The 24,153-nt window shown below is 41.6% G+C and overlaps 1 protein-coding gene across 2 annotated transcripts in view; it reads right to left on the bottom strand.

The window, feature by feature from the left end:
• SPON1 (spondin 1) overlaps nucleotides 1–12,802 on the bottom strand; it is a 341,451-nt gene extending 328,649 nt beyond the window's left edge. For both annotated transcript variants that reach the window (XR_007498919.1, XM_049781005.1), the window contains exon 1: nucleotides 12,365–12,802. Coding sequence is in view for 1 of the 2 variants with exons in the window: in XM_049781005.1 (XP_049636962.1) it covers nucleotides 12,365–12,581 (217 nt within the window). In the remaining variant the exon portion in view is untranslated. The remainder of the gene's footprint in view (nucleotides 1–12,364) is intronic.
• Between the last annotated feature and the right edge of the window lie 11,351 nt (nucleotides 12,803–24,153).

Raw genomic sequence — 24,153 nt, 5'->3', positions numbered from 1 at the left:
TTTTATGTTCAAGGACCAGTTAGTTATACCAGTACAAGGTTAAGAGGGCAGCAGGCCTTCCCAGAAAATCTCTGGAATGTTCTCTGACTACAAGTTCAGTGTGATCCCAGAGTATGACCCAGCTGCTAAAATTGCAAATACAAGACCTGGCAAGCTTAATACAAACACAGTGTCCAGGACCAGGGAGATTATCACTCCACCATGTTCTATCCCAAGCTGAGCACATCTGGAGTACAAAGTGTGAGGGAACAAGAAACAGTCCTATAAAGATTGGTTGGAGAAATGGGACATTTTGGTCAGAAGAAAAATAAAATTTATTTCTTCACAAACATCTTAAAGGTGGCATTTGGCCAAGAGAAGATTTGCTTGACTCCAAAATGACCACATGAAAGCAATGAGAGATTACATGGGAGGGTGGCTTTGGCAGCAGAAAAGAACAATTAACTCAGCCCAGTTTAGGTACCTCCTAAAGATCTTAGGATCATGATATAATCAGGTCTTCAATAAAGCCTATATGTATGCAGGGTTGGGAGAAGGTGATGAGGTAGCATTCCCATTGTAAGGGACCATCAGTTGCCTCATCTTAGGTCGCATCATTTCTCTTTGAAAGATAAAGGAAGAGTGAAAGAAAGAATATAGTTTTTTTAGAATTCAATCTTTGAACAAGGTAGGGCCCAGGCACCTACTTTTTCTTGGTAAACTCTCCAAGTGATTATGCATGCAAAGTTATAATTGGAAAAAACACAGTGTTTCCATAAAGGGATAATCCCAGAGAAATTCACCTTAATAATTGGTTTGATGGATCAGTAAATACTCTTCTGCCCTACTTCTTCATATAATAAGAGTCAATGTTTGAAGCTGGAAGCCTCTTCCCTTTGTTCTCTGGTCCTGGTTCAGTCTGCTCCTCTCTGCCAGGGGTCTCAAACTCGCGGCCCAAGGGCTGCAAACGGCCCTCCGTACAACATTTTGTGGTTCTGCCCTAGAGGAATCTTTTTATGTTTTGTTTTGCTTTAGTTGTTTGGGTCACACCCCCAATGTCCAAGGCTTACTACTGACTTTGCACTCAAAGATCACCCCGACTTTGCCTCGTGCGGCCCCCAGATAAATTGAGTTTGAGACCCCTGCATGAGTTTCCACCATACCTAAGACTGGTCAGCTCTTCTCTTCCAACAGTCTTTACCCTTCACTCTGGATAGAAGAGAACATCTATATCTCTTCTAAACATCCAGTCAATGCCCAAATGCCCTGGGCATTCTTTATGCTATTATAAAGAGTTCCTGAGCATCTCTCACCTTTGGATTTAAGTCTACCTCCCAAAGACAATAGCACCTTCCTTTCTTCTGTCTAACTTTCTTCAAGGAAGTTATCATCCCAGGGTTGTTGGGATTTAAATAATGCATAACTTTTTTATCCAGAAAATGATGGTTTAATGTCTATTATACCTAACCTCTGTTTGTAAAGTTAAAACAAGAAAGACTTAGACATAGTTCTCATGGATCTTGAATTTGAATTGAAAAAGGTAGATGATAAGCAAGGTTATTTCAGAGAGTGGTTAAGAGTCATAAAGAGGATAAAATAAAATAAAAGTATGGTGGGGGCTGGAGTGATAGCACAGCAGATAGGGAGCTTGCTTTACCTGGGTTCCATCTATCCCTGGCCTCCCATATAGTTCCCTGAACCTGCCAGGAGTAATTTCTGAGCTCAGAGCCAGGACTAACTCCTGAGCACTGCCAGGTGTGGCCCAAAAACGAAAACTAAAGTAATCATTGGTAAACTAGAGGCTGGAGAGACCTCTTTATAGAGATAATACTAAGCTGCAGGTAAGCTATATAAAGGTTTGATGGGGAGCTTTTAAGCACTGGAGATTATATACCAAAGCCCTGCAGCAAAAATGTGCTTTGAGTATTGGGTACATTGAAAGGGCAGAGCTGTTGCTGAGAGAAGAGCAAGGAAGAGGGAGAGAAGAGGAAAGGAAGAAGGAAGACAAAGAGCATCTTTAAAAGATCCCTGAAGCATCTAAAATCACTGTGCAGTTTGTGTGGCCCAATTAAGAATTTTCTACCTTCCCACACTCCTCTTCCCCATGCAAAGCACTGTGTGCCGGGAGCTTTTCCCTGCCCTTCCCTCTCTTTTGTAGCCCTGGAGACTTGTTTATATAAGTACCAGGAATGGAGACAGGACTAGCTTTCTTCTGAGATCTCCTCCTTGGCCTTATGGCAGGAAGAGGAGGAGATACTGAATGGTAAATGCAATGTATAAAACCCTGTCAACAGGGGCCGGCGAGGTGGCGCTAGAGGTAAGGTGTCTGCCTTGCAAGCGCTAGCCAAGGATCAGGACCACGGTTCGATCCCCCGGCGTCCCATATGGTCCCCCCAAGCCAGGGACAATTTCTGAGTGCTTAGCCAGGAGTAACCCCTGAGCATCAAACGGGTGTGGCCGAAAAAAAAAAACAAACCCTGTCAACAACAGTGCTGAAAACCACAATACAAAACTAAATAAAATAAAATAATAAAACAGCACACCTAGTAGAAGCAGACTATGGTGGGGGAAGCAAACATTATTGGGGATGGGGGCATTAGTTGAGAGAAGTGGACTATGATGAAGAGATAAGTGTTGAAACATTATATGCCTGAAGGCAATTCATGAAAAACTTTGTAATTCTATGGTGACTATACAAAAAAGAAAAAATTCTATCAAGAATAGATGCCATGTCTATATGGTGCTCACAAATACTTCTGGTGGTATTACTAACTTCTTACCATTTTCCATCTTAACCTCAACTATAGGCCACTTAAGTCAGTCTATAAAAATGGCCAAAATTGAAGCTGGAGTGATAGCACAGCAGTAGAGCATTTGCCTTGCATGCAGTTACCCAGAACATACCTGGGTTTGATCCCTGGTGTCCCATATTGTCCCCCAAGCCAGGAATGATTTCTGAGCACATAGCCAGGAGTAACCCCTGAGTATCACCGGGTGTGCCCCCACCCCCCACACCCCAAAAAAAAACCCAGGCAAAATCATACCACTAAGAGCTGCAAAACCACAGAGCTGCTTTGATGTGTGCTAGTGAATTCCATGAGAGTATGGGAGTTCCGGGAAAGGATGAATCTACTCCACTCTGTCAGATACAGAGAAGAGAATATTGTGGATAATTTGAGTTTACTCATTCCATTTAATGTATGTATGTGCTTTAGTAAACATGAGAGAGATTCATCCCACCAAAACTGAGTATTTCTTACTTGTCAAGTGAATGTATAAGGAAAAAAAACAACAAATAACTCCACTGTTGTATCTTATGCTCATTTAAGGCTACAGAAATATTGCTTAGTTTCTATTTCTATTCCTTACTCTCATGGGGAGGTATATACACAAGGCTAGATTGAATCTAGCATCTAAGTTATATTTTATGATCAATTTAAAAGGATTTTCATGAATAATATTGACTTACGTGATTTTTGCTTTTCAAATCTTTCTTGAGTCTATCCTTTCTGGTAGCATGGAGTTGTGCTGAACTTCAATTATTTTCTTCATTTTCTTTTTTTTTTTTTTGAGTTTTTCTTTTTGTCTCCCCCTCTCTGGACCCTTCTCCTCCTCATCTCCTTCCTTTCTCTTTCCTTTCCTTTCCTTTTCCTCATTTTCCTACTCCTCTTTTTTGTTTCTTTTTTTTTTTTTTTTTTTTTTTGGTTTTTCAAGCCACACCCTTTTGATGCTCAGGGGTTACTCCTGGCTACGAACTCAGAAATTGGCCCTGGCTTGGGGGGACCATATGGGACGCCAGGGGATCGAACCGTGGTCCTTTCCTTGGCTAGCGCTTGCAAGGCAGACACCTTACCTCTAGCGCCACCTTGCCGGCCCCATTTTTTTTGTTTCTTTATTTTCTTGCAACTCCTTCCGTTATTGAGAGGACAGGCTATTCTGCATATTGACCCCCTTTCTTCTTTTCAGTGAGAAAGCTATCAACACATATCACACAGAGATATGCAGACATACACACACACACACACACACAGACACACACACACACCAATACTCCTTTCTATAACTGGCTCATTTATCGAGAATGTCAAGTCCATATGCTGTTAAAACCACCTAGAAAACCTGTCACTAAGTGAGACAACCTGAAGTACTGTGTCTTTACATGACTACGAATTAAAACATGAGGCAGAGAATCCCATCATATTCTTTTTCACTATTATTATGAAAAATAAATCATTCCCTCAAGTTTTAGATGAGCATATCTAGCTGAATAATGCATTTTATAGATTTCCTTGCAACCAGGTGTAGCTACATAACTAAACACTTACCAATTAAGAGTATTTGGAAATGCTGGGTGCAATTTCATTTACAGAGAGCTATTTGCCCTCCACTTCATTTCCCCATTGCTTGCTGACTAGAGCTGTGATGTGTTAATAGCTAAAGAGAATATCCTTGAACAGTGTCATTTAATAGAATAATGCTCTATTCAATATGATTAATTTTATTTTCAAGAATTATTCAATTTTAATAGATATAAAACAGGTAAAATTAATTATAGCAACATATTTAACTTAATATATACATATCAATTTATTATGTAATCATATATCCAATTAATTGATATTTAAAAATATTATGTTTATTCTCTTAATTATAACCCAGCGTGCATTCTGCACTGACAACGCATCTCAATTTAGTCTAGCCACACTTCACACACCAAGGCTGTTGGGATCCAAGAGTGCTAGATGATGGCAGAACAATAGGACAAAAGTATCTGCTTAACATCCTTAAGCAAAGCTAACTCACCTTCTTGGGCATCCCTTTTGACTCTCATTTAAAAAACTATTATGGGGTCTCTGTTATATAAACTTAGCCTATATCTTGGGTAATAGATCATGATAAGAGGTTCCCTACTCATTCTTCATCCAAGTTTGTATGGGGTGGGAAGTGGAGAAATGCTATAGAAACTAGGGTGCTTGCCTTACATATGGCAGACCTGGGTGCAGTTCCCAGAACCTCATAGTACCTAGAGCTGACCAAAAATGTTCTCTAAGCACAGAACCAAGAGTAAGCAATTAGGTGGCTAAAAGACAAGTAAACTAAGAACTGTTATTGACCTAAACTGAGTATAACAAGCAAATAGGGAGTGCATCAGTGACAGGCTTTTGATGGATCAGTCCTTGTTTGTGAACAAATCACCAATTATAGACTATTACTCTAGATGAGTCAGTTAACCTTAATAGAACATCAATTTCACTGTGTATGGGGATGTAATTCAAGTTTAAACCTGGAAAAATGTCACCTTGTATGTTTTTATTTTCTGTATTTTCTGATTTTTATATATCCTGAAACTCAAAGCAATAATCGTCACAACCACTGAACATTTAATATCTTCGCACTTTATTATTTATTAAATTAAGTACTTAGTAAAAGAGAATGAAGTTTAAAATTTTAAGTTACAAAATACCAACAATTCTCCAGGTATAAAGTCATCCCATACATTCCTACAGTGCTTGCAAGAATATTATGAAATGTTTGAAGACTTGCCATAATCCATGCAGAGCAAAATCACAAAAAGTTAAGACAATCTTATAAATAAATGAAAAAAATAAATACAAGAAAATACTAGAAAAGAGATAGTAATAATAACTTGCAATTATTTGTATCATCAATAATATATTATTCTAAAAGACACTTTAAATAGTTTAAGATTAGTAAAAACAAGTATTGATGTGGGTATGAAGAAAAAGGGACTCCATACAAAGTAGGAACATAATTTGGTGCAACATCTATGGAAACAGTATAGAGATTCCATTCTATTAAATGGGCCAAGGAAAGAGAACTCAAAACACTTGAGTCTTTATGTTTTGCATTCGGAGGTCTGGGTTCAATACCCAGCACTACATGACTTCCTAAGCATCACTGAGAATAACCTCCAAAGCACAGAATAAGGAGCAACTAATTCCTAGAACCAAGAGGTATGGCTCCCAGCCCCCTAAAATAAAGATAAAAATTCAAAAATATCTTGCAATACCAGTTATAGGCATTTATACAAAGGATATAGACACTAAATTGGGGGAATGGGGCCACACCTTGTGATGCTCAGGGGTTACTCCTGGCTATGCATTCAGAAATCGCTCCTGGCTTGGGGGACCATATGAGATGCCAGGAATCAAACCCAGGTCTGTCCTGGGTCAGCAGTGTGCAAGGAAAATGCCCTACTGCTGTGCTATCACTCCAGCCCCCAAATATGGACACTAACTTTAAATATTTGTATATAAAAACAACCTAATGTCTATCAACAGAACAGTAGATAAAGAAGAATTATATATATATATGTATATATATATAATGAAGCACTCATATGCCATTGAAAAATATGCAATTGTATCTCAGGAGACAAAAATAGATGGATTTGGGTGGGCAGTAGTTTGGGCTATACTATGTAGTGGACACTACTCCCAGCTCTGTGCTGGACTCACTTGCATTGCTCAGAGGACCATGCAAAGCCAGCCACAGAAAAGCAAGCATATTTGCCTCTATAATATCTCTCTGGTCCCAGGATAAATGAAACTTGAGGTGATTATGCTAAGTGAAATACTCTAAGGACAATTGCTAGATTGTTTTATTCACATGATTATAAACAACTAAAGCAAATAACCTAACAAGGAAAAAGAAAAATTCCTAGACTTAGTGAAAGGGAAAGAATAGGAAGGTGGGTAGGGGTGAGTCAGAGGGTCTTTTTCCTGATAGAAGTGGTATTATCCACATAGGCCAGGGAAACTAAACCTCTGAAGTTTACTATACCAAAAACAATGATAAGTAACTTAAAAGTTTGGGGGCAGGAAAGAATAATTTGAAAAGACTTCATTGAGCTTACACTTCTCAGATTCTACATGTGCATTTTAAGACATAATTTTATAGGTATGGTCATTCCTATAAAAATAAAACAAGTGCCAAAATAGTGGTTTTTTTCTTGTTTAAATGGTTTCTGTTTCCTTACAAATAAAAAGAACTGGGTCAAAATGAAAAATGAAAAAGTCTCCCCATTTGTCTAGGGTTTGGGATCCATCTAGATTAGCATTCGAGTGCTCTTATTTTAACACACACACACACACACACACACACACACACACACACACAAAATTAATTCTCTACTTTATTGGGAAATATAATACTGGCATCTGTAAGAAGAATACAAATCAGGACCTATCATGTTTTGGGGGAGTCACATCCAGTGGTTCTCAGGGGTGACTCATGGCTCAGTGGTAGGGCATTTGTCTTGCCCACTGCCAACCCAAGAATCACTTCTGGCAGTGCTTTGGGGACCACATGAGGTGCCAGGAATAGTACCTAAGTTGGCCATGTGCAAGGCAATTTCTCTACCTGCGTACTAATGCTTGTGCCCCAGGCCTACCACTTTATATTTTTGTTTTTGTTTGGTCTATAAGTTATTACCTAAATTCACTACTATTTTTCTTCAATAAAAACTCACCATTTAGAAGACCAGAAGGATGCAGAGGAAATTTATCCTACTTCCAATTCGTTTCATTGAACCAGTACATAGTATTGGCAAAGAGCACCAATTTAAGACTCAAGCATATAAAAAAATTTTTTTTCTTTTGTTTTTTGGGTCACACCTGGCATCGCTCAAGGGTTACTCCTGGCTCTATGCTCAGAAATCTCCCCTGGCAGGCACAGGGGACCATATCAGATGCCGGGATTCGAACCACCATCCTTCTGCATAAAAGGCAAACACCTTACCTCCATGCTATCTCTCCAGCCCCAAGACTCAAGAATATAAACCCCACTGATTATTGGTTATGTGACAAAGTCAAGCCTCTGGATAACTTAATATCTTTTGTAAAATAAGAATAATTATAAACCACATTAATGTAAGGAATAAGGGAGGTGAGTGACTTAACAGTGCCTCACTAATAGTGCCTCACCCCCAAATATGTTTCTATTTTCCAATAATCTCCTCATTATATGTGTGAGTATATACATGATAGCACAGTTCTTTTAGCCAGTATTCTTTTTTATTTTTGGTTTTTGGGTCACACCCAGTGGCGATCAGGGGTTATTCCTGGCTCTGTGCCCAGAAATTGCTCCTGGCAGGCTTGGAGGACAACCATATGGGATGCCGAGATTCAAACCACTGTCCTTCTGCATGCAAGGCAAATGCCCCACCTTCATGTTATCTCTCCAGCTTTCTTGCTAGGAATTTTTTTTGGCCATACTCTGGGGTTACTCCTGGTTCTGTGTTCAGAAATCACTCCTGGCAGGCTCAGGGGACCATCTGGGATGTCAGGAACCAAACCTGGGTCTATCTTGGGTTGGCAGTGGGCCAAAACAAATACCCTACCACTGTGCTATCACTCTGACCCTGATATGAATTATTTCTGACTCTCATGGCCTCTAGGGCTTGTAGTTGAAAGTATTCCAATCTTTTCATTTAATTCAGCATAATAATCTCCATGTCCATCCATGAAAGGCAAATTCATGACTTCATTTTTCCTAATAGTTGACTAGTATTCCACTGTATAGATGTACTACAGTTCCTTTAGCCACTCATCTATTGTCAGGCACCTGGGTTGTTTTCAGATTCTGGCTATTGTAAATAGTGCTGCACTAAAAATAGGAGTACAGAGGGAATTTGTGTGTGTGTGTGTGTGTGTGTGTGTGTTCAAGGGGTTTATACCTAGGAGTGTATTGCTGTATCATAATGAAGCTTGATTTCTAGCTTTTTAAAGGAATATCCATACTGTTTTCCCAAAAAGCTGGACCTATTTGCATTTCCAATTGGAAAAACCGTGTCCAGCAAGGTTGGCAAATAAGGACTGGGACTGGGCAGGGGAAAAATAGCCCAATATCAGAACATGTGTTCTTTCTACTAGAACAGCCAGGACACTGGGACTCCTCTGTAAGGGTGTGCTCCCCCTACCCCTATCCTGTGGGTGGGGACAAAGAAAGAAGGTAACATTCAGGAGATCTCCAAGCCTCACAGTGTAGTACAACTCTCCAATTATGCTTCAAGTTGGACCAGCTTTTGAAATCTCCAGTGGGCATTCTTTGCCCCACCAAGTTCCTTGAAAATTCACTTGAAAAAGCATCTAGGAAAAGCTACACTCATTAGCTAAGGTCTGGCTTTATTTTCCTAATAAACAGATCAGACAAAAGAACCACTTTTATTTTCAATCAATTCTTGAACATTTCGGCTGATTTTCTTTCTATTTGGCTTGTGATCTGGGAATGACTGGTCCTGCAAATTGTCCTCCTATAGGGAAAGCCCCTTGAGGATCCTCACTTGTTAGTTTTAATCACTGTAATCGCCTTTTCAAAGGAGGCCATGGTCAGAAACAGAGCAGGCCTTTCAGGGCTTTCTAAAGCACAATGATTGCAGAAGGAGGGGAATGGGGGAGAGTGGAGAGAAATGGTGGGAGAGAGGAGGAAGTCAATTCAGCACTAGCAACTTGGAAAAGACTGAATAGTAATCTCCAGTGGACCCTGGCTATGAAGAAGAAACTTGATGTTTCAGTATGATCTTTCAATAGCGACTATTTGCTTCCAGTTAGAACATCTCAAGGCTACTTGGGAGTGGAAATGATGAAATGGGATACAGAGAACATATTTGAATCAGGAAAACAATCCATTGATTCTGAAAATTATAAGGTATCTGAAGTTGGGGGGTGGAGAATAAGAAGGGAAATAAAATAGTAGGAGAATGTAAATATCCTTAGCCCAACACAATGCAAAGTACATTCAATTTATGTTTTGCATATTTATTCAAAGAAACATGTCACCAGCTAGACTAACTTCCATTCTGCCTACGTTTTTTGTGGGGAGGAGGAGATCTGCAGCGCTCAGAGATTACTCCTGGCTGTGCTAGTGTAATTTCTGTGCTTAGAAATCGCTCCTGGCAGGCTCAGGGGACCATATGGAAGGCCAGGGATCGAACCCAGATCTGTCCTTAGTCAGCTGCATACAAGGCAAACACCCTACTACCGTGCTATCAATGTGCCCCCATTCTGCCTGCCTTTTGAGGAGTGGAATTGGGTTTATTCATCACTAAGTACTCTCAGAATTGAAGAGTTTCTGCAAGATCTTTGCAAGATCTCAGCCATGAGAAAAGATAAAGAATGGGGTGGGTCCCAACTCAAAACGTAGAAAAGTGTATAGTGTAAAATTTTTGTGCTCTCTCACTCTACCCAACACACCCAATGCCCAGCTCTTGGTCAGGCAAACAATGTCAATCAAAAACCCTTTCTGTTTAAGAAATTCCTGATGTCCCTCCCACAGGATGTGGGTGTAAATCACCCACAGCAGTACTTAGACCCCTTGGATTAGTGCAGATAAGAGAAGTAGCCTGGCAGAACAGGTAGCCTAGCCTCCCAGATTAATGTTAGTCATTAATAAAGGAGAGGCTTTACATAGGAAAGGCTCTTCCTAAAGAAAATTAATCATTTATTCACTTAATTCATGTGAGCCCCAGTAACCGCCATTCAATGAGAGACCACCGAACTGGAACTGAGCTAAGAAAGCCCAACTGCACACACTCGCAAAATCAAACATCGCTGAAGACCTGGTATAGCTCAGTCACACTTCTCTTGAGCTACTCTTTACTCTCTAACCACCACAAACAGCTCTTTCCCCTGGGGCAAGGCAGGCCACAAAGTCCTAGAAAGCAAAGGACTTACTCAAGGTCACCTAATCCCAAATCCTTCTGACTCCAGAGACTTCTCTCTTAGTGTGGTCTTCCAGACCATGCCTTTCCTTTGGGGGAGAATTAGAATGCCCAATGGGGGGGTCCTGCCTTATGCCTACTCCTCCATGGAGAGGAACTGCCTCCTCAAAAGGCTGCAACCCAAAGACCCCCCTCTGGCCTTCCTTCTGCTCCCTCCTGGACTGGATCTGCTGCTCTCCACCTCAAGTGTTCTCTGGCTTTAGTTCAGAGGTTCCTGAGGACTCACGAGGTGAGTCATGGTGAGATTAACTCATGACCCAAAAGCCCAAAGCTACCTGTCAACTCCAGGGCGCATCCAGGGGTGCAGATCTGGGAAAACAGTGACCCCTGGTTCTGATCACCTGCGTGGCTCCTCAGGCATCCACGAGGTACAGGACCCCAAACTTTACAAATGTTGCTTCTGCCACTTCCTCCAGGAACACCCCAGGAGATCTGGGCAGGGGAGGATGGAGGCTGTGAGTCCCATGTGACCCACCTTAATGGCCCCAAAGTCTCGCTATTCCCAGCTAGACACCTGATTGCCTCATGGAGGGACAAGCGTGCCACTCAGTTCCTGCACGTGGAGCCGCAGTTGAGGCCAGGCTCTCTCTCTCTCTAGGAGCCCAAGAGATATCTGCATGGATGACATGAATAATTAAATAAAAGATAGATGAGAGATGACCGGGGTGCAAAGTGAAAGCCATAGGATGGAGATGGAGTCCCGGGTCTTCAAGCCTGCAGATCCCGCTGTCTTTCCTGCCCAAGACGGGTTCCTCTCCTGCTGACACCCCTTCCCTGCTCACTGGAGAGCCGCTGCCTATCGATCGCGGTGCCACATCCCTCGGAGCTTCACGGGCTAAGGCCACCTGGTCTCCAGGAAACAGGCCTTTGGTATTCGGGCTTCTCTTTCCATCGTGATGGGACCCCGTGTTCCCCACCCTCCTTACCTCTCTTCCCAGCCTGCCCTGAGTAAGATCTTTGGAGGCCCTTTGCTCTGGGACACAATCCTAGCAAATCGGGGCATCTTCTTTTGCGTGGGACCCAGAGAATAATTTGGGAGTTCTTCCTAGAGAAGAAACGCGCCGGGCTCTGCCTTCCCCCTCCTCCAGGGATCGGAGTACCGGTTAAAGGGAGAAGCCCAAGTCCCTTCTCCTAAAGGCAGCTGTCCAAGCAAACTAGAGTGACCGACCCCGAAGTTGGGTACTCCGTCCTCCAGGGCTGGGGACCGCCTTGCCGGGACTCGAATGGGGAAGCCAGGATCCCCCACCGCTCCGGAGAAAGATGTGGAGAAAGACGGGTCTCCCAAGCTCTCCTGGAGCTGGCGAGGAGCGAAACCGTCAAGCCTGGGTGACGCGCAGCTCGGCTGCAGCCAGCGCCGGGGGAACCGCGCGTCCTAGAAGACGAGCAGAAGGCAGCTTCGCCTGGCAGCGGCCACCGCGACGGCTCCGCACTCCGGTTAAGAATTTGCGCCGAGCTCGGGGCCACAGGAGCTGAGGGCAGCCGGGACACCGGGCCCTGTGCCGGTTGCACCGGTACCGTGCACACGGGGACCGTGCGTCCTGGGACCGTGCGCCCTCCTCCAGCACGGCGCGGCGGGCGCCCTTCGGGACGGGTCCCGCGTCCCCCATTCCACGCCACCCCGCGCCACCCGGGATTCCAACATACCTCGGTAGCTGGTTCCCGGCTTGTAGAAGTCGGGGTCGCCCTCCACGCGGAGGCTGAACTCTGTGTAGCCCTCGCGCCGCGTGCCCTGGGCGCGCAGGATGCGGCTGCAGTAGCCTTCGGACTTGGGCACTTTGTCCAGGGTCTCGTCGGAGAAGGCCAGCGCCACGGCCAGGGGCAACGCCAGGGCCAGCAGCGCCGGACCCCGGGGCAGCCTCATCTTTCTTCGCGGCTCCACAACTTTGTGCCCCTGTCCGCCCGGCCTCGCCACGCGACTCCTGCCCGAAGGGGTCCCCGCTCCAAGAGAACCCGAACGGAGCCAGCCCCGGGACGCAGAGCGGGGAGAGCTCGAAGCCGGCGCTAGCGGCGCGGACCGAGTGGCTGCTACGGCAGGGCTGCTGCGGAGCTGCGCTGCGCCGAGCAGAACTGAGCGAGCCGGAGCAGCGCAGAAGGAAGGAAGGAAGGAAGGAGGGGAGGGCGGCGGCGATGGAGGAGGGGGAGGGAGGGCTGATTTTTGCCCAGATCCCCGAGAGCAGCGCTGTTTTGTTTTCCGAGCTGGCGATGAACGGCGTGGCCGTGTTTGTTTGGCAACGCTAGATTCTCAGGGGCTTGGCGAGGCAATGACAGGGGACTGGGACACGGCCCACCATGAGCTTGCAGCTCCGTGTCCCTTATGGAGAGGGCCGATCGGAGAGAAAGAACTTTGGGTGAACACCTGCTCTGAGCTTAGCATCACTCTGGACAGTTTCCTTTCACTCCCTGTAGTGGGAGATCATTGCTCTTACTTCATAGATGCCAACTGAGGCAGGAGTCCCAAAAAAGGCCAGGGTCGATGCTCTGACTCTCTTAACTCTGCTACTCTTTCTTGCCAACGTCTTGATGGAACAGGTTAGGCTGCAGAATAAGGATGAGAGCGACTGGCATCACAGAGTCCTGGAGGTATAGACCGGTCATGCTTTGGCAGATCCTTGAACAATCTTTAAAAGCAGAAGAAACCATTTCGATCAATTACAAGTTTTCCTCTATAATAGTAATATGATTGTTTATATAGACACAGTCATAAAAATAAAAGTTTGGCTTTATTTGCAAAGAAGAAAGCCGCCTCAAACTTACCAAAGTCCTCATACAGCTCTAGAATGCTTTTGAAAAGCATCCCCGGAAAGCGTGTTTTATACTGTAGTTCATGAGCACACTCATAGATGCAGGCCCAGGAGCACATAGGAGAACCAAGAAGTACAGGGACCTCTCCCATACACCCTCGGGTGCCCAATTTAAATCGAAATAGTCAGGCACCTCACTTATTCACCAGCATGTTACTTAACGCGAAGGACTATGCCTTCACACTATGCCTTCTTGGGCCAAAGACACTTCCACTAGGGGGTGCTAGAATTTAACGAAGTGTCCCACGTTGAACAGGTGGTCTGGACTCCAAAAGATCCTACAACACCCCAAAAGACCTTCAACCTCCAGTCTCAGTGTGTGGGTGAGCTGATCTGGCTACCACAGTAATGAAGGTCACACATCTTGGGGATATCTGCCACACTTCCCCATCAGGGGACAAAAATCACTCCAGGGATTCTCAGGAACTATGGTTTGCGTTTTCCCTGAGAGAGCAACATACTTCAAGAGCCCACATTTAGGAAGCATTCTTCTTTGATTCCCAAGTTATATTTTCCTATTTGGTTCCATTAACTAAAAGTTCAACATTTGAGGTTTCCATCCCTCCTCTGTTCAGTGGCACAGAGGAGTCTTTAAAATAACCCTAAGACTTATTTTGCTAAGTGCTTTTTCTCAGGGGTCACTGCAGAGTTCCCCAGTGCTAAAGGCAATTATGCTCTTCACTCAAACCTAAGCCCCCTTGACCTTCAACTGTATTTGATCCAGTTGGCCAACTTTACAGAGGTGATACTCATATGTGTGTTGAAGTCTGAAAATTATGTCCATGGTCATTGTGCTGACTCAGAGCTAACACTACACAATGCCAGTCACCTAGCAAGATTTCATTCAATGTAGATCCCAAATCCATATAAACAATGAGGACAGAGGAAATCAAATCTCTTTTATTTATTTGACCATTCACTTATTCATTTTTATCAGACACTGGATTGATACATTATGAACTTTTTATAGGTCTATGGGAAAGGCAAATCTTAAGTTCATGGATAGGCATACTTTTATAGAGATTCCTATTGTGAAACATATGACAAAGGAAAATAAGTTACCCCTGGTAGTATACACCCAATTTTACCTCAAAGTACAGGAAACTATATATCTCCAGTCTTCACAGAGCCTATTGTATGTCCAATAGCCCAACTGTTCTCTCAGTAGCCCCACAAGCTCTCCTTCAACCAGCTCTTCAGTCATGTCAACCTCTGTCCTCTTCCCTCATACACAATCCATCACCAAGTCATTACTTTCACCTCCCAACTGCCTCTTCAATCTGTCCACTTGTCTCTCTCCCTGTGCTATCACATCGGTCAGAGATGCACATCATCTCTTGGCCTCCATATTGAGCTGCCCTCCAGTCTGTCTGTGGCTGCAAAATCCAAGTGATCCTCTTTAAAATGTAGACTTGAATGTCAATCCTGAGGTGAAAATCCTTTTTCAGTGGCTTGTCAAGTCTTTCAGAATAAAGAAAGATTCTTTTGAGTGCTCTCCTGTTCTGCTGTCTCTGTCTGGAAACCAATGTCCAGCCCTCTTTCCCTACTACCTGCTTTCTGGACAACTCCAGTTTAGCTCTCTATGCAAAGCTGCTGCTCAGAGTAGTCCTTTTCTCTCTGACAGAGCTCCTGCTTCTCTTTATCTGCTTTCTTGGCACCTGATACCTTTCTCCATATTCTCAAGACTAACAATTGCATAATCATCTGTCATTCATATTTGATTTTTAATGTTATATTTATTTAGTGTCTGCATTCATCCATCACTAGATTCTTAATAGTATAAGAGGAAGAAGTGTCTCTTAGATTCACTACTGCATCATCTTTTATGCCCTTCAGTTTACCTCAATCCTAATAAAACCCCCTAATTACTTATCATAGGAATAAGATGTCTTTCACAGTCTCCCAGTGTCCTTTGACTAAGCCCCCAGCTATTCAAGAGACCTTTAAGGCCCTCCTTGATTTAATTGTTGACCCAGATTGAGGTTCCAGTACTTCCCTTCTGGGTCTGCTGCACCCCCAGTTTTAGTTAGCACCCTTGCTTGTAGCTTGTTCTCATCTAAAATGCACCCCCCTTGCTGCCACCCACTCTTGTGCTTTTCAAGTCTTCTCTCCTCTGTGGAATCAGATTCCCAAGCCTCTCTTCAATGGAACAACTTAGAAGAAAAAGTTTTTGATTTTGACTATTGTCTTCTAGTGGATGATCACAAACTGTTTCTTGTGCCTGCGTCTCATCTCCTAGCAATGAATCCAGTTTACTCACTGTTTAATTTCCTGTTCAGATGCTTTGTTCAGTTATAAAATACACCGGACTTCAAACAATCTTTTTCCAGTTCTGTAGCCTACAGCAAAGCTGATGTTCGTTGCTAAGGTGTTGCTAGGGAAAGTCACTTAGCCAGGGCAGATAATTAACTTTATCTGTGTGTGTGGGTAGGTCACAGAAGAGCTGGGGCAAGGATGGGGGGTGGTCCCACTTCTCTAAGAAACTGGTAAGAGGTAAGAGAAGATTTTTTCTCTCATTCTCTCTACCCCCTTTGCAAGAAAAGGGAAGGCTTTCAAGATTGGTGGGGAGTTTTTATTTGTTTGTTTTTAGTATGACCATTGAAACTTAAGCATCAGATGCTTGTTCTAATGAAGATTTTAAATTTCACCCCAAGCCTATTGAATTTGCACTTTGGACAAATTCAATCTAAAATGGAGACCATTTTACCTGAGATTATAATTCTGACTGGTACCAAATTCTACTCTGATTTTTCCACATTTGACTGGGTGGTCTTGGGAACTTAGAACCCATCTAAATTGCTGTGTACAAACTTGGGAATTTTTGAGCAATAAATGAGAATCTTTTTATAATGAGAAATAAATGAGAGAATAATTTCTAAACATCCAGGTGATTTGACAGAAAAACACTACTGTGGCTTCCCTTATTAGCTTAGAACAAGAAATCAGAATCTTAGTTTTGCTAAAGTTCTATCAGAGTGACTTTCTAGACAAAGAAAGCAGATAAGCAGAGAGAAGCCAAATTGCAGTGAGCAAGCTATTTGAAATCGGTCATGAAGAAAGCCCAGGAGCTTTCTACCAGTAAGCCAGTGAGTTTGATGATTAAGTCATGGAACATGAATATGAAGAGTAAAAGTTTTTAAAAGTCAAAAAGCAAACTACATTCATTAAATGAAGAGTTACTTACTCAGCACCTGCTATGTGGATTAGTCAGGGGCTGAATTGTGGGTAATTGCACAGCCTGAGGAAATCCCAAATTCATTGTATCCCATCTACTCCACCCCAACCCCAGAAGTGAGCTGCTCCATTTCACTGATCCCTTCAGCCCTTTGGCTTCCTTTAGAGTGCCCTTCTCTCAATTTGCCGAGTGTTTCTCTACCTCATTCCCACTTCTATGTTATCTGCCATCACTTTGTCCAAATCAGTGATCTAGAATAGCCTTCAAAAGTCTTTCACTTTGTCCAAATCAGTGATCTAGAATAGCCTTCAAAAGTCTTTCCTTTAAAGCTCACAATAGCCAAGCTATACTATTCATTCTCTCTCCTCCTTCTTTTATTATCCAGAGCCTCTGGGTTATTCCCCCGCAGCCACAAAATGAAGAGTGGGGAGAGTAGTAGACTTTCCACCCATCTTTAGTCATTCTGAGAATTTTCAACCAACCTCTAAAGCAACTCCTGCCCCAATGAGTTTGCCCTACCTCCATATCAGAAAGACTCAACCCCAAATGTTGGAAGTCTTGATTCCCAACAGTCCTTTCATTCCATGTTCAGTTTTTCCTTTCTTCATTATTTTTGCATAGACCCCCTCCTTCTCATTGGTTCAGATTTCCCAGCCTATTTTGCCAATTCCTACCCACTCAATCTGGACAGTCTGCTTCGCCACACCCTCACCAGTACTCTTCAGAAAGTCACCTATTCTATTTCTGTAACTTCTGTCTAACCAACTCCGAACCTTAGATTTACTAAACAAACATTGGAAACTTTTGTGTGACTTCTGAGCTCTGCTTCACAAATTTGATAACCTCAGCACTTGCACAACTATAAACACACATTCCACTCTTAACTATGATTCTTAATTGTATTTCTAATCAGTTTCCTTTACCATCCTTCATGGTGCATTCTCTCTATTAAAAGTAATTAATTAATAACTATCTCCTTAAGCCTGCAGCATCATGCTTTTCTTTCTTGCTCTTTGGAGGATAACCTGCTTCCTAATTTAGCCCCCAAATAAAGGGATGTTAGGCTAACTTCATCAAATATCTTCCTCCTCCCTTATCAAACCGAACACTGGCAAAACCAAGGGTCACTTCTTACTAAGAGGAAGAAAGGTTTGGACTCTTAAATCCTTCCCAGGCTAACTAACTTTGTCATCATGTTCTTGTCTTCTTTCTCCCCTGCCTCTGTTGAATGCTGAAATGCTGTTCTCTTTATTCCCTCCTTTTTCTAAGCCCCCATCTTGTGGATGTCTTCAGTGTGTATGTACTGGTGAGCCTGGGAGAGAAAGGGTTCAAGATGGCACAAGCCACGTGAGACTGGACTTCTCGCCTTTATTTTTCTCCCTAGCTTCTCCTTCTGAGATAAATGTATTGAAAATGGAAACCTCCTTTGTTATCTCACTCACTTTCCAGCTATTTTCATATGCAGTGCAATTTGGGATTAGGTTATACTCTTATTGAAATGATTTTAACTGAGGTCACTTAAAACTTCCTGAAAGTCACTGCCAATCTCTAAACTAAAGTCAGTAAAAGCCCTAAAAAAGTTTTGTCATTACACATCCCAACTAAATAGAGCTCACCACTGGAAAGAGTAAAAGTGTGATGCCTGATGAGAAGTTTTCTAAGGTGTAGACTTGAACCTAAACTGGTAAATCAATTAAAGAGATTACATCTAAATACAGTACAGCAGTCAGCTGCAGATATGTATGACTGCCAAAGTTAGCCCTCTCAACCCAGCTATGAATAGAATCCAATGATTTCCCACAGTCCTCTGCCCCAGGTCTCTAGAAAATGTTAAAATTATGGTTCAACCAACAGCCACCTTTTTGAAGTTCCAGAAGTTCATTGAGTTAGACCACATGACTATGGCAAACTACTGCCACCTGGCGACAGAATCCAAAACATACAGAAATAATTAATTAAGACAAGCCCAGGGTCACCTCCCTAGACTCATTTTATTTGATATATAATTTAAAATTGTATTTAATTTATTTTTACAAGAGTAAAGTATAGTTGCTCTATATTGGCATCATATCCTCACTGTTATCTTGGGACACTTTTGTTTTTTGGTCACATCCAATAATACTCCTGGCTCTGCATTCAGGAATCACTCCTGCTAGTGTTCAGTGTTCAGGGGGTCATATTTGATACTGGGCTGGAGGTGTCAAATCTGTGGTAGATGCAAGCAAAGCTAGAGCTCTACTTGATATTATATTTCTCTATCCCCAATCTTGGGCCTCTTTTAGATGTTGAGAATAGAACCATGGAGTTTTTCTTGGTTTTATTGAATAATGTGTCTTGCATGAACTAGGCAATCAATTATTATTTTTGAAATGTAATAATTTCATCCAAGAAATAGTTATTTATAAACGGTGAGGAAAGTGATAAAAAAGGCAGTACATTTATTTCAAGAAGTTGTTAGATTCACAGCCAACACTGACTTAAACTCTTAGGACTATATATGGAGTCTGGTATATGGAGCACTGGAGTTTTGCTGGAAATGGTCCCTGAGCACAGAATCAGGAGTAATGCTTGAGAACTTTCAGGTTTCTTCCCCTACTCCCCAAAAATAAAACCAACAAAAAAATTAAAAACTCTGCAGAGACAAATAAAACAAATGTGTAAATGAAGAATTATAGACACTGAGTATTAATGAGAAAACAGGAAAGGGAATGACTAATTCTGCTGGGCTAAAGGCCCAAGAAAAGAGATCTGAAAAGATACTCAACACCTTCTTGAAAGACATGTAAGATCTTGCCAGTTGGACAAGGGAGCAGGTAGTCCAAGCAGAGGGAACAGATAGTACAAAAACAGGTGTGAAAGGCATCTCCTGGAAATTATAACACTCTATTGTATGAAGATGGATGCCACTGAGAGTTTGAAGCAGGGACATATGCTCAGAGCTTCCTCAATAATTCAGAGCTATCTGTAGACTATGAGCAGAGGGTATGGGTTGAAGGGCTGCTTAAAAAATGAGGTGAAGAGAAGGGGATGTGTAGAAGAGAGAGAAGGGGATGTACTTAAGACCCACTCAAAGCCCTGTGTACTTCCTCTCAGTTTTGTGCTCTGGTTTCTAATCCAATAGACAGATTGGATAAATGTTCTTTTGCTAGCATGCTAATGAAAAATGAGTAATCTGGGCATTCTCCATTCACCCCTGAACTAGGGAAGCCACCTACGAAACATCCAACATTGTCTATAACATCACCTGGAAGCAATCCTCTACCAGGGAAGATCCTACCGCTGCTCTGACATCGACCTACTCAAAAGAGACTTCCCTTAACACTGAGAAGACTTAACAACAATAATGTCCTGCATACTGGACAGGGCTCTCTGCATTGCCCTTTAATTGTGAGGTGAAACTAGAGGATGCTCGACAGCAACCTAACTTCAATGTAGGATATGCAGATTCCAGGATATTTTGCCAACAACAGAGACTGTTTGAAAAATAAAACTGTATTGGCACTACAGACAAGGACTTGGATTAGACAAACTATTTTGCCGGAGCCTAGAGCTGGTCTTATACCAGGAAACTTCAGGAGTAGGGTCTCCTTGTATTTAGGCCAAGGCCTTTTCTTTCCATGTCCCCCATATTTTGGTAGGCCTATGCAAACAATAATTGCCACTCTAACACCGTTTTTACTTTGCTCCTTTGACTCTAAACCTTAAATAAAAAAAAAAACTACTTAAACTTTTGAGGTTAACATAAACTAATATGCATATGCATGGAAATGTAAAAAATACTATACCTTCAATGTTTAAGGAGTCACACAAATATCATGGCTTTAAATTGCTTTGTGTACCACTAAGAAATGTTTTAATGTCCATCTGGAGACTTGAGGGACAAAGTAATTGTACATGAGTTCTGTTTTATTTCTTCTTAATGTTCCTTGACTGTATGTTCATAAGGTGTCAGCAACGGGATTTCTTCTGAGAACTCTGTTTATTGGTGATTGTCCTTCCACGGTAACTTTACCTTGTCCTCTTCCTTTGCATCATTGTTCTCATAATTAAAAATAAGAAAAATGAGTAATTTTTTGTGTCCCCGAGCTGACTCACCAGGTAACATATGGCTGTTCACAATAGTCTCCTTGGGTATGTCAAAGAAGTAGGATACTAAACTCTAAACTACATACAAACTACCTCTGGTCTTTGGGAGCATCTCAAATGACTTGTTGACAATATCTCTACCCACAAATAAGATGTGAGCTAGAGAGAGACACTGAGAAAAGACAATCAAGAAGATTGACCACATCCTTTTAGCCTAATAACCTGAGGGAAAAACAGAGGAGGGCTAGGGATGTAGTATAGTAACTGGAGATGACAGAAGAAAGCAGAAAATGACCAAAGGAGATGGTTACTGCACAAAGGTAAACAAATACAAAAGAGAAACAAAGGGAAGGTGAGACAAAGCTGATCCCCTCCCTCAGATGCCTCCCTCTAGCTACTCTATAATGAAGGATCTGTGTTGTATCTATAATAAAAAAATAACTATTCCTTCCAATTAACTACAGTTCATGTTTTTCACTTTTACCAATCTGAAAAACATAATTATTGAATTGTCAGATTTGTAGATTGGCGTATATCTTTAAATAAGCTATATGCACTGTTATTTCATATATACAACACCAAAAACTAGGATTTGGAATAAAGTTTCAAAACATAATTTATCCCCAACCTTCTTTTTTCTTAGAAAACTAGAACTAAATATGTCAGGACAAATATTAAGAGGAGGTAAAATTAAAATATATATTATTAATTCATCAGAGTGTGATGGCATTGACCATGTTGAGTCTCTATTGAGTCCCTGTAGGACAAGAAGACATGCTTCATATCTAGAGGACTTGTTTTAATCTCAGCTCACAGTGGTGTCATGCCTTCAGGCAACCAAGCTGTGCTCTAATGTTTTTTATTTAAGATTTATCTAATTTTACAACAATGTAGGTACTTGGATTTACCCCATTCTGCAGATGTGTAAAATGAGACATAGAGGTTAGATTGCTTGACTAAAATCTATTTGAGAACCTCTGTAGATCTACAGAAGATATTTCAGTGCCAATTAAGAAGGAAGACAAATGGTCTTTGTGTTTCTTTTTGAGTTCCCAGCAAGAAAATGCCTGCAGGCTGGAATGGTCCAAGGATTTCAAGACAGCAGTAAGACTTGATGCAGGGTTATCAGAGGGAAAGTATATTGAGCTTCACTAACTGTAGAAGAGACCAATGGTGGAGCAAGTCTAGAGCAGAAGTTTTGTGACAGAGAATCATGGGGACAGCTGTTGTGACAGGAAAAGAGTTGTGATGAGTCTGTGGTATTGAAGTTTCTCTTGAGAAGTTTTAAATGTGAAATGAATCTTTAGTTTTCAGCCCAGTGCATTTTAATGCAGTGGCACAGGAGCCAGAATTTAGAGTGCAGTCATTCATCAGGCTCCATTAACTCGTTAAACTTGCATTTCTCTTTGGTCTCTGTTCCTTCGTTCACCTTAACAGGTCCTGGCATCTCAGATGCTGACCTTTTAGAAAGATACTTATGCAGGTTGTCAGTTCCCTTCCTTATCCTTGAAAACTTAGCTTAACTGGCATTGCTGAAAAGCCTTCACTGGCTCTCCAAGCTGAGTTGTCACTCTCATGTCCACTGGCTTCTGATCTATCCCTCCTAGCTCACTAATCAAATGGCATCTCTCATGATTGTATCTCCCTTCCTTATTTTGAAAAGGTAAAATTTTTTTTACTGTTTATTCTTTAGTTCTTGCACAATACCTGGGACATAGAAGGTTTAAAGTAAGTATTGAGTAGGTAAAATGAATAAATGATTAATCACTATACAGAGAAACCTAAAAGGGTTATTTGGTTCAAATGCTTATCTCTTGTAAGAACACTGTAAAATCAGAGGTCCCATATACCCTTGGTTTTTATTATAGTAATATCTATGTATTGCCTTCATAGAGCTCATCAAAACATGTAATGACATGATTTTCTTATTCATTCTTATGAGAATATTAACTCTGAGTGCAGGTAGCACATCTTTGCTGTTGACTAAGCAGCTACATGTCCTTGTGCAATATATGACACTTAGCAAGTGCTCTATAGACACAAGTTGAATAAAATAAATAAATATCTCATCTCCAGTTAACTAGTCAAACTCTTTTTGTTTTGTTGTTGTTTTGGGGTTACACCCATATGGTGCTTAGGGCTTACTCTTAACTCAGCACTCAGGGTCTTTTCCGGCAGGTCTCATGGGACCATATGGTGTGCCAGGATTGAACTTGGATCAATAACAGGGCATATTATTGAACTATATCTCCAGTCCCACCTATAACTCTCTTTTAGATCCCTTACCTGATTGTAAGCTCATTAACTCCTTCTTGAACGTTTAGATAAACTATTTATTGAGAAAAATTTCTTCCTACTTAATTAAAAAAAATTACCTCTTTAGAATCCTTAGAGTGCAAATCTACCTTTCTACCATGTAGTAGTCATGGTGATGTTCAAATATATCCATCATCATCCTTGGATAATTTTTCCTTCAAGAGGCAGATATTGAAGCCAGAGGGATAGCATAGCAGGTTGGACCTTGCAAGCAGGTGACCCAGGTTCTCTCTCCAGCATGCTAGGAGCAATTTCTGAGTGCAGAGCCCAAAGTAACCCCTGAGTACCAGAAATCAAAAAAAAAAATTGCCCAAAATCCAAATAAAAGGGGGGAAGTAAATATGAATTCCTTTTTTGTCTGAGTGTGAGCCAGCCCCAGTGCCTCACTTTGAATAACAAAAAAAATCCAGAAGTTACAGGGTGTTGCTTTATAGATTAATCTGTGAAAGATATTATGATTTCTTTCTAGCTCTCTCAGATAGCTAACTCTGGGAGATGTCATGTAATAAGCAAGACCACACAGAAGCAAGTGAAGTTTTTTTCTTATGAGTGTACCATATTGGAAGTGTAGACTCCAGCCCCAGCTTAATCTCTGGACCACTGAAACCCCCTAACTGATATTCTGTTTGCAGTTTCATGAGATGTCTTAATCTAGAATCACAATGATTTCTAAAGTTAGACATTGTTTCTGTTTCTCTCATTCTCTTGCTCTTTTTTAGTAGCATCTGGAAGTTTGCCATCCTAAAAATAATTATCACCCCATAGTAAAAAAAAAAAAAATAAGAATTTAAGGTATGGCTGTGTTGTTCCAGAAGACAAAAGACTTCTCCCATTTTATATAAACCGTTTAAAACATATAGTAGAAAAATTTAGAGAAACATTTCAGTACTTCAGTATTTTAGAGTAAAATTAACATACTCACGAATCTACTATCTACGTTCTACAAGGAAAATTTTTTATATTTGCTTTATACACAAATCAATTTATCTATTCCCTATATTTCTTAATTATTTTCATTTGTTTGAAGCTTTAAAAGTGAAATAATAAAAGACAAA

Source organism: Suncus etruscus, chromosome 9 (genome assembly GCF_024139225.1).
Source record: "Suncus etruscus isolate mSunEtr1 chromosome 9, mSunEtr1.pri.cur, whole genome shotgun sequence".
Taxonomy (NCBI): Eukaryota; Metazoa; Chordata; class Mammalia; order Eulipotyphla; family Soricidae; genus Suncus; species Suncus etruscus.
This window is presented reverse-complemented; position numbering and strand designations above follow the sequence as displayed.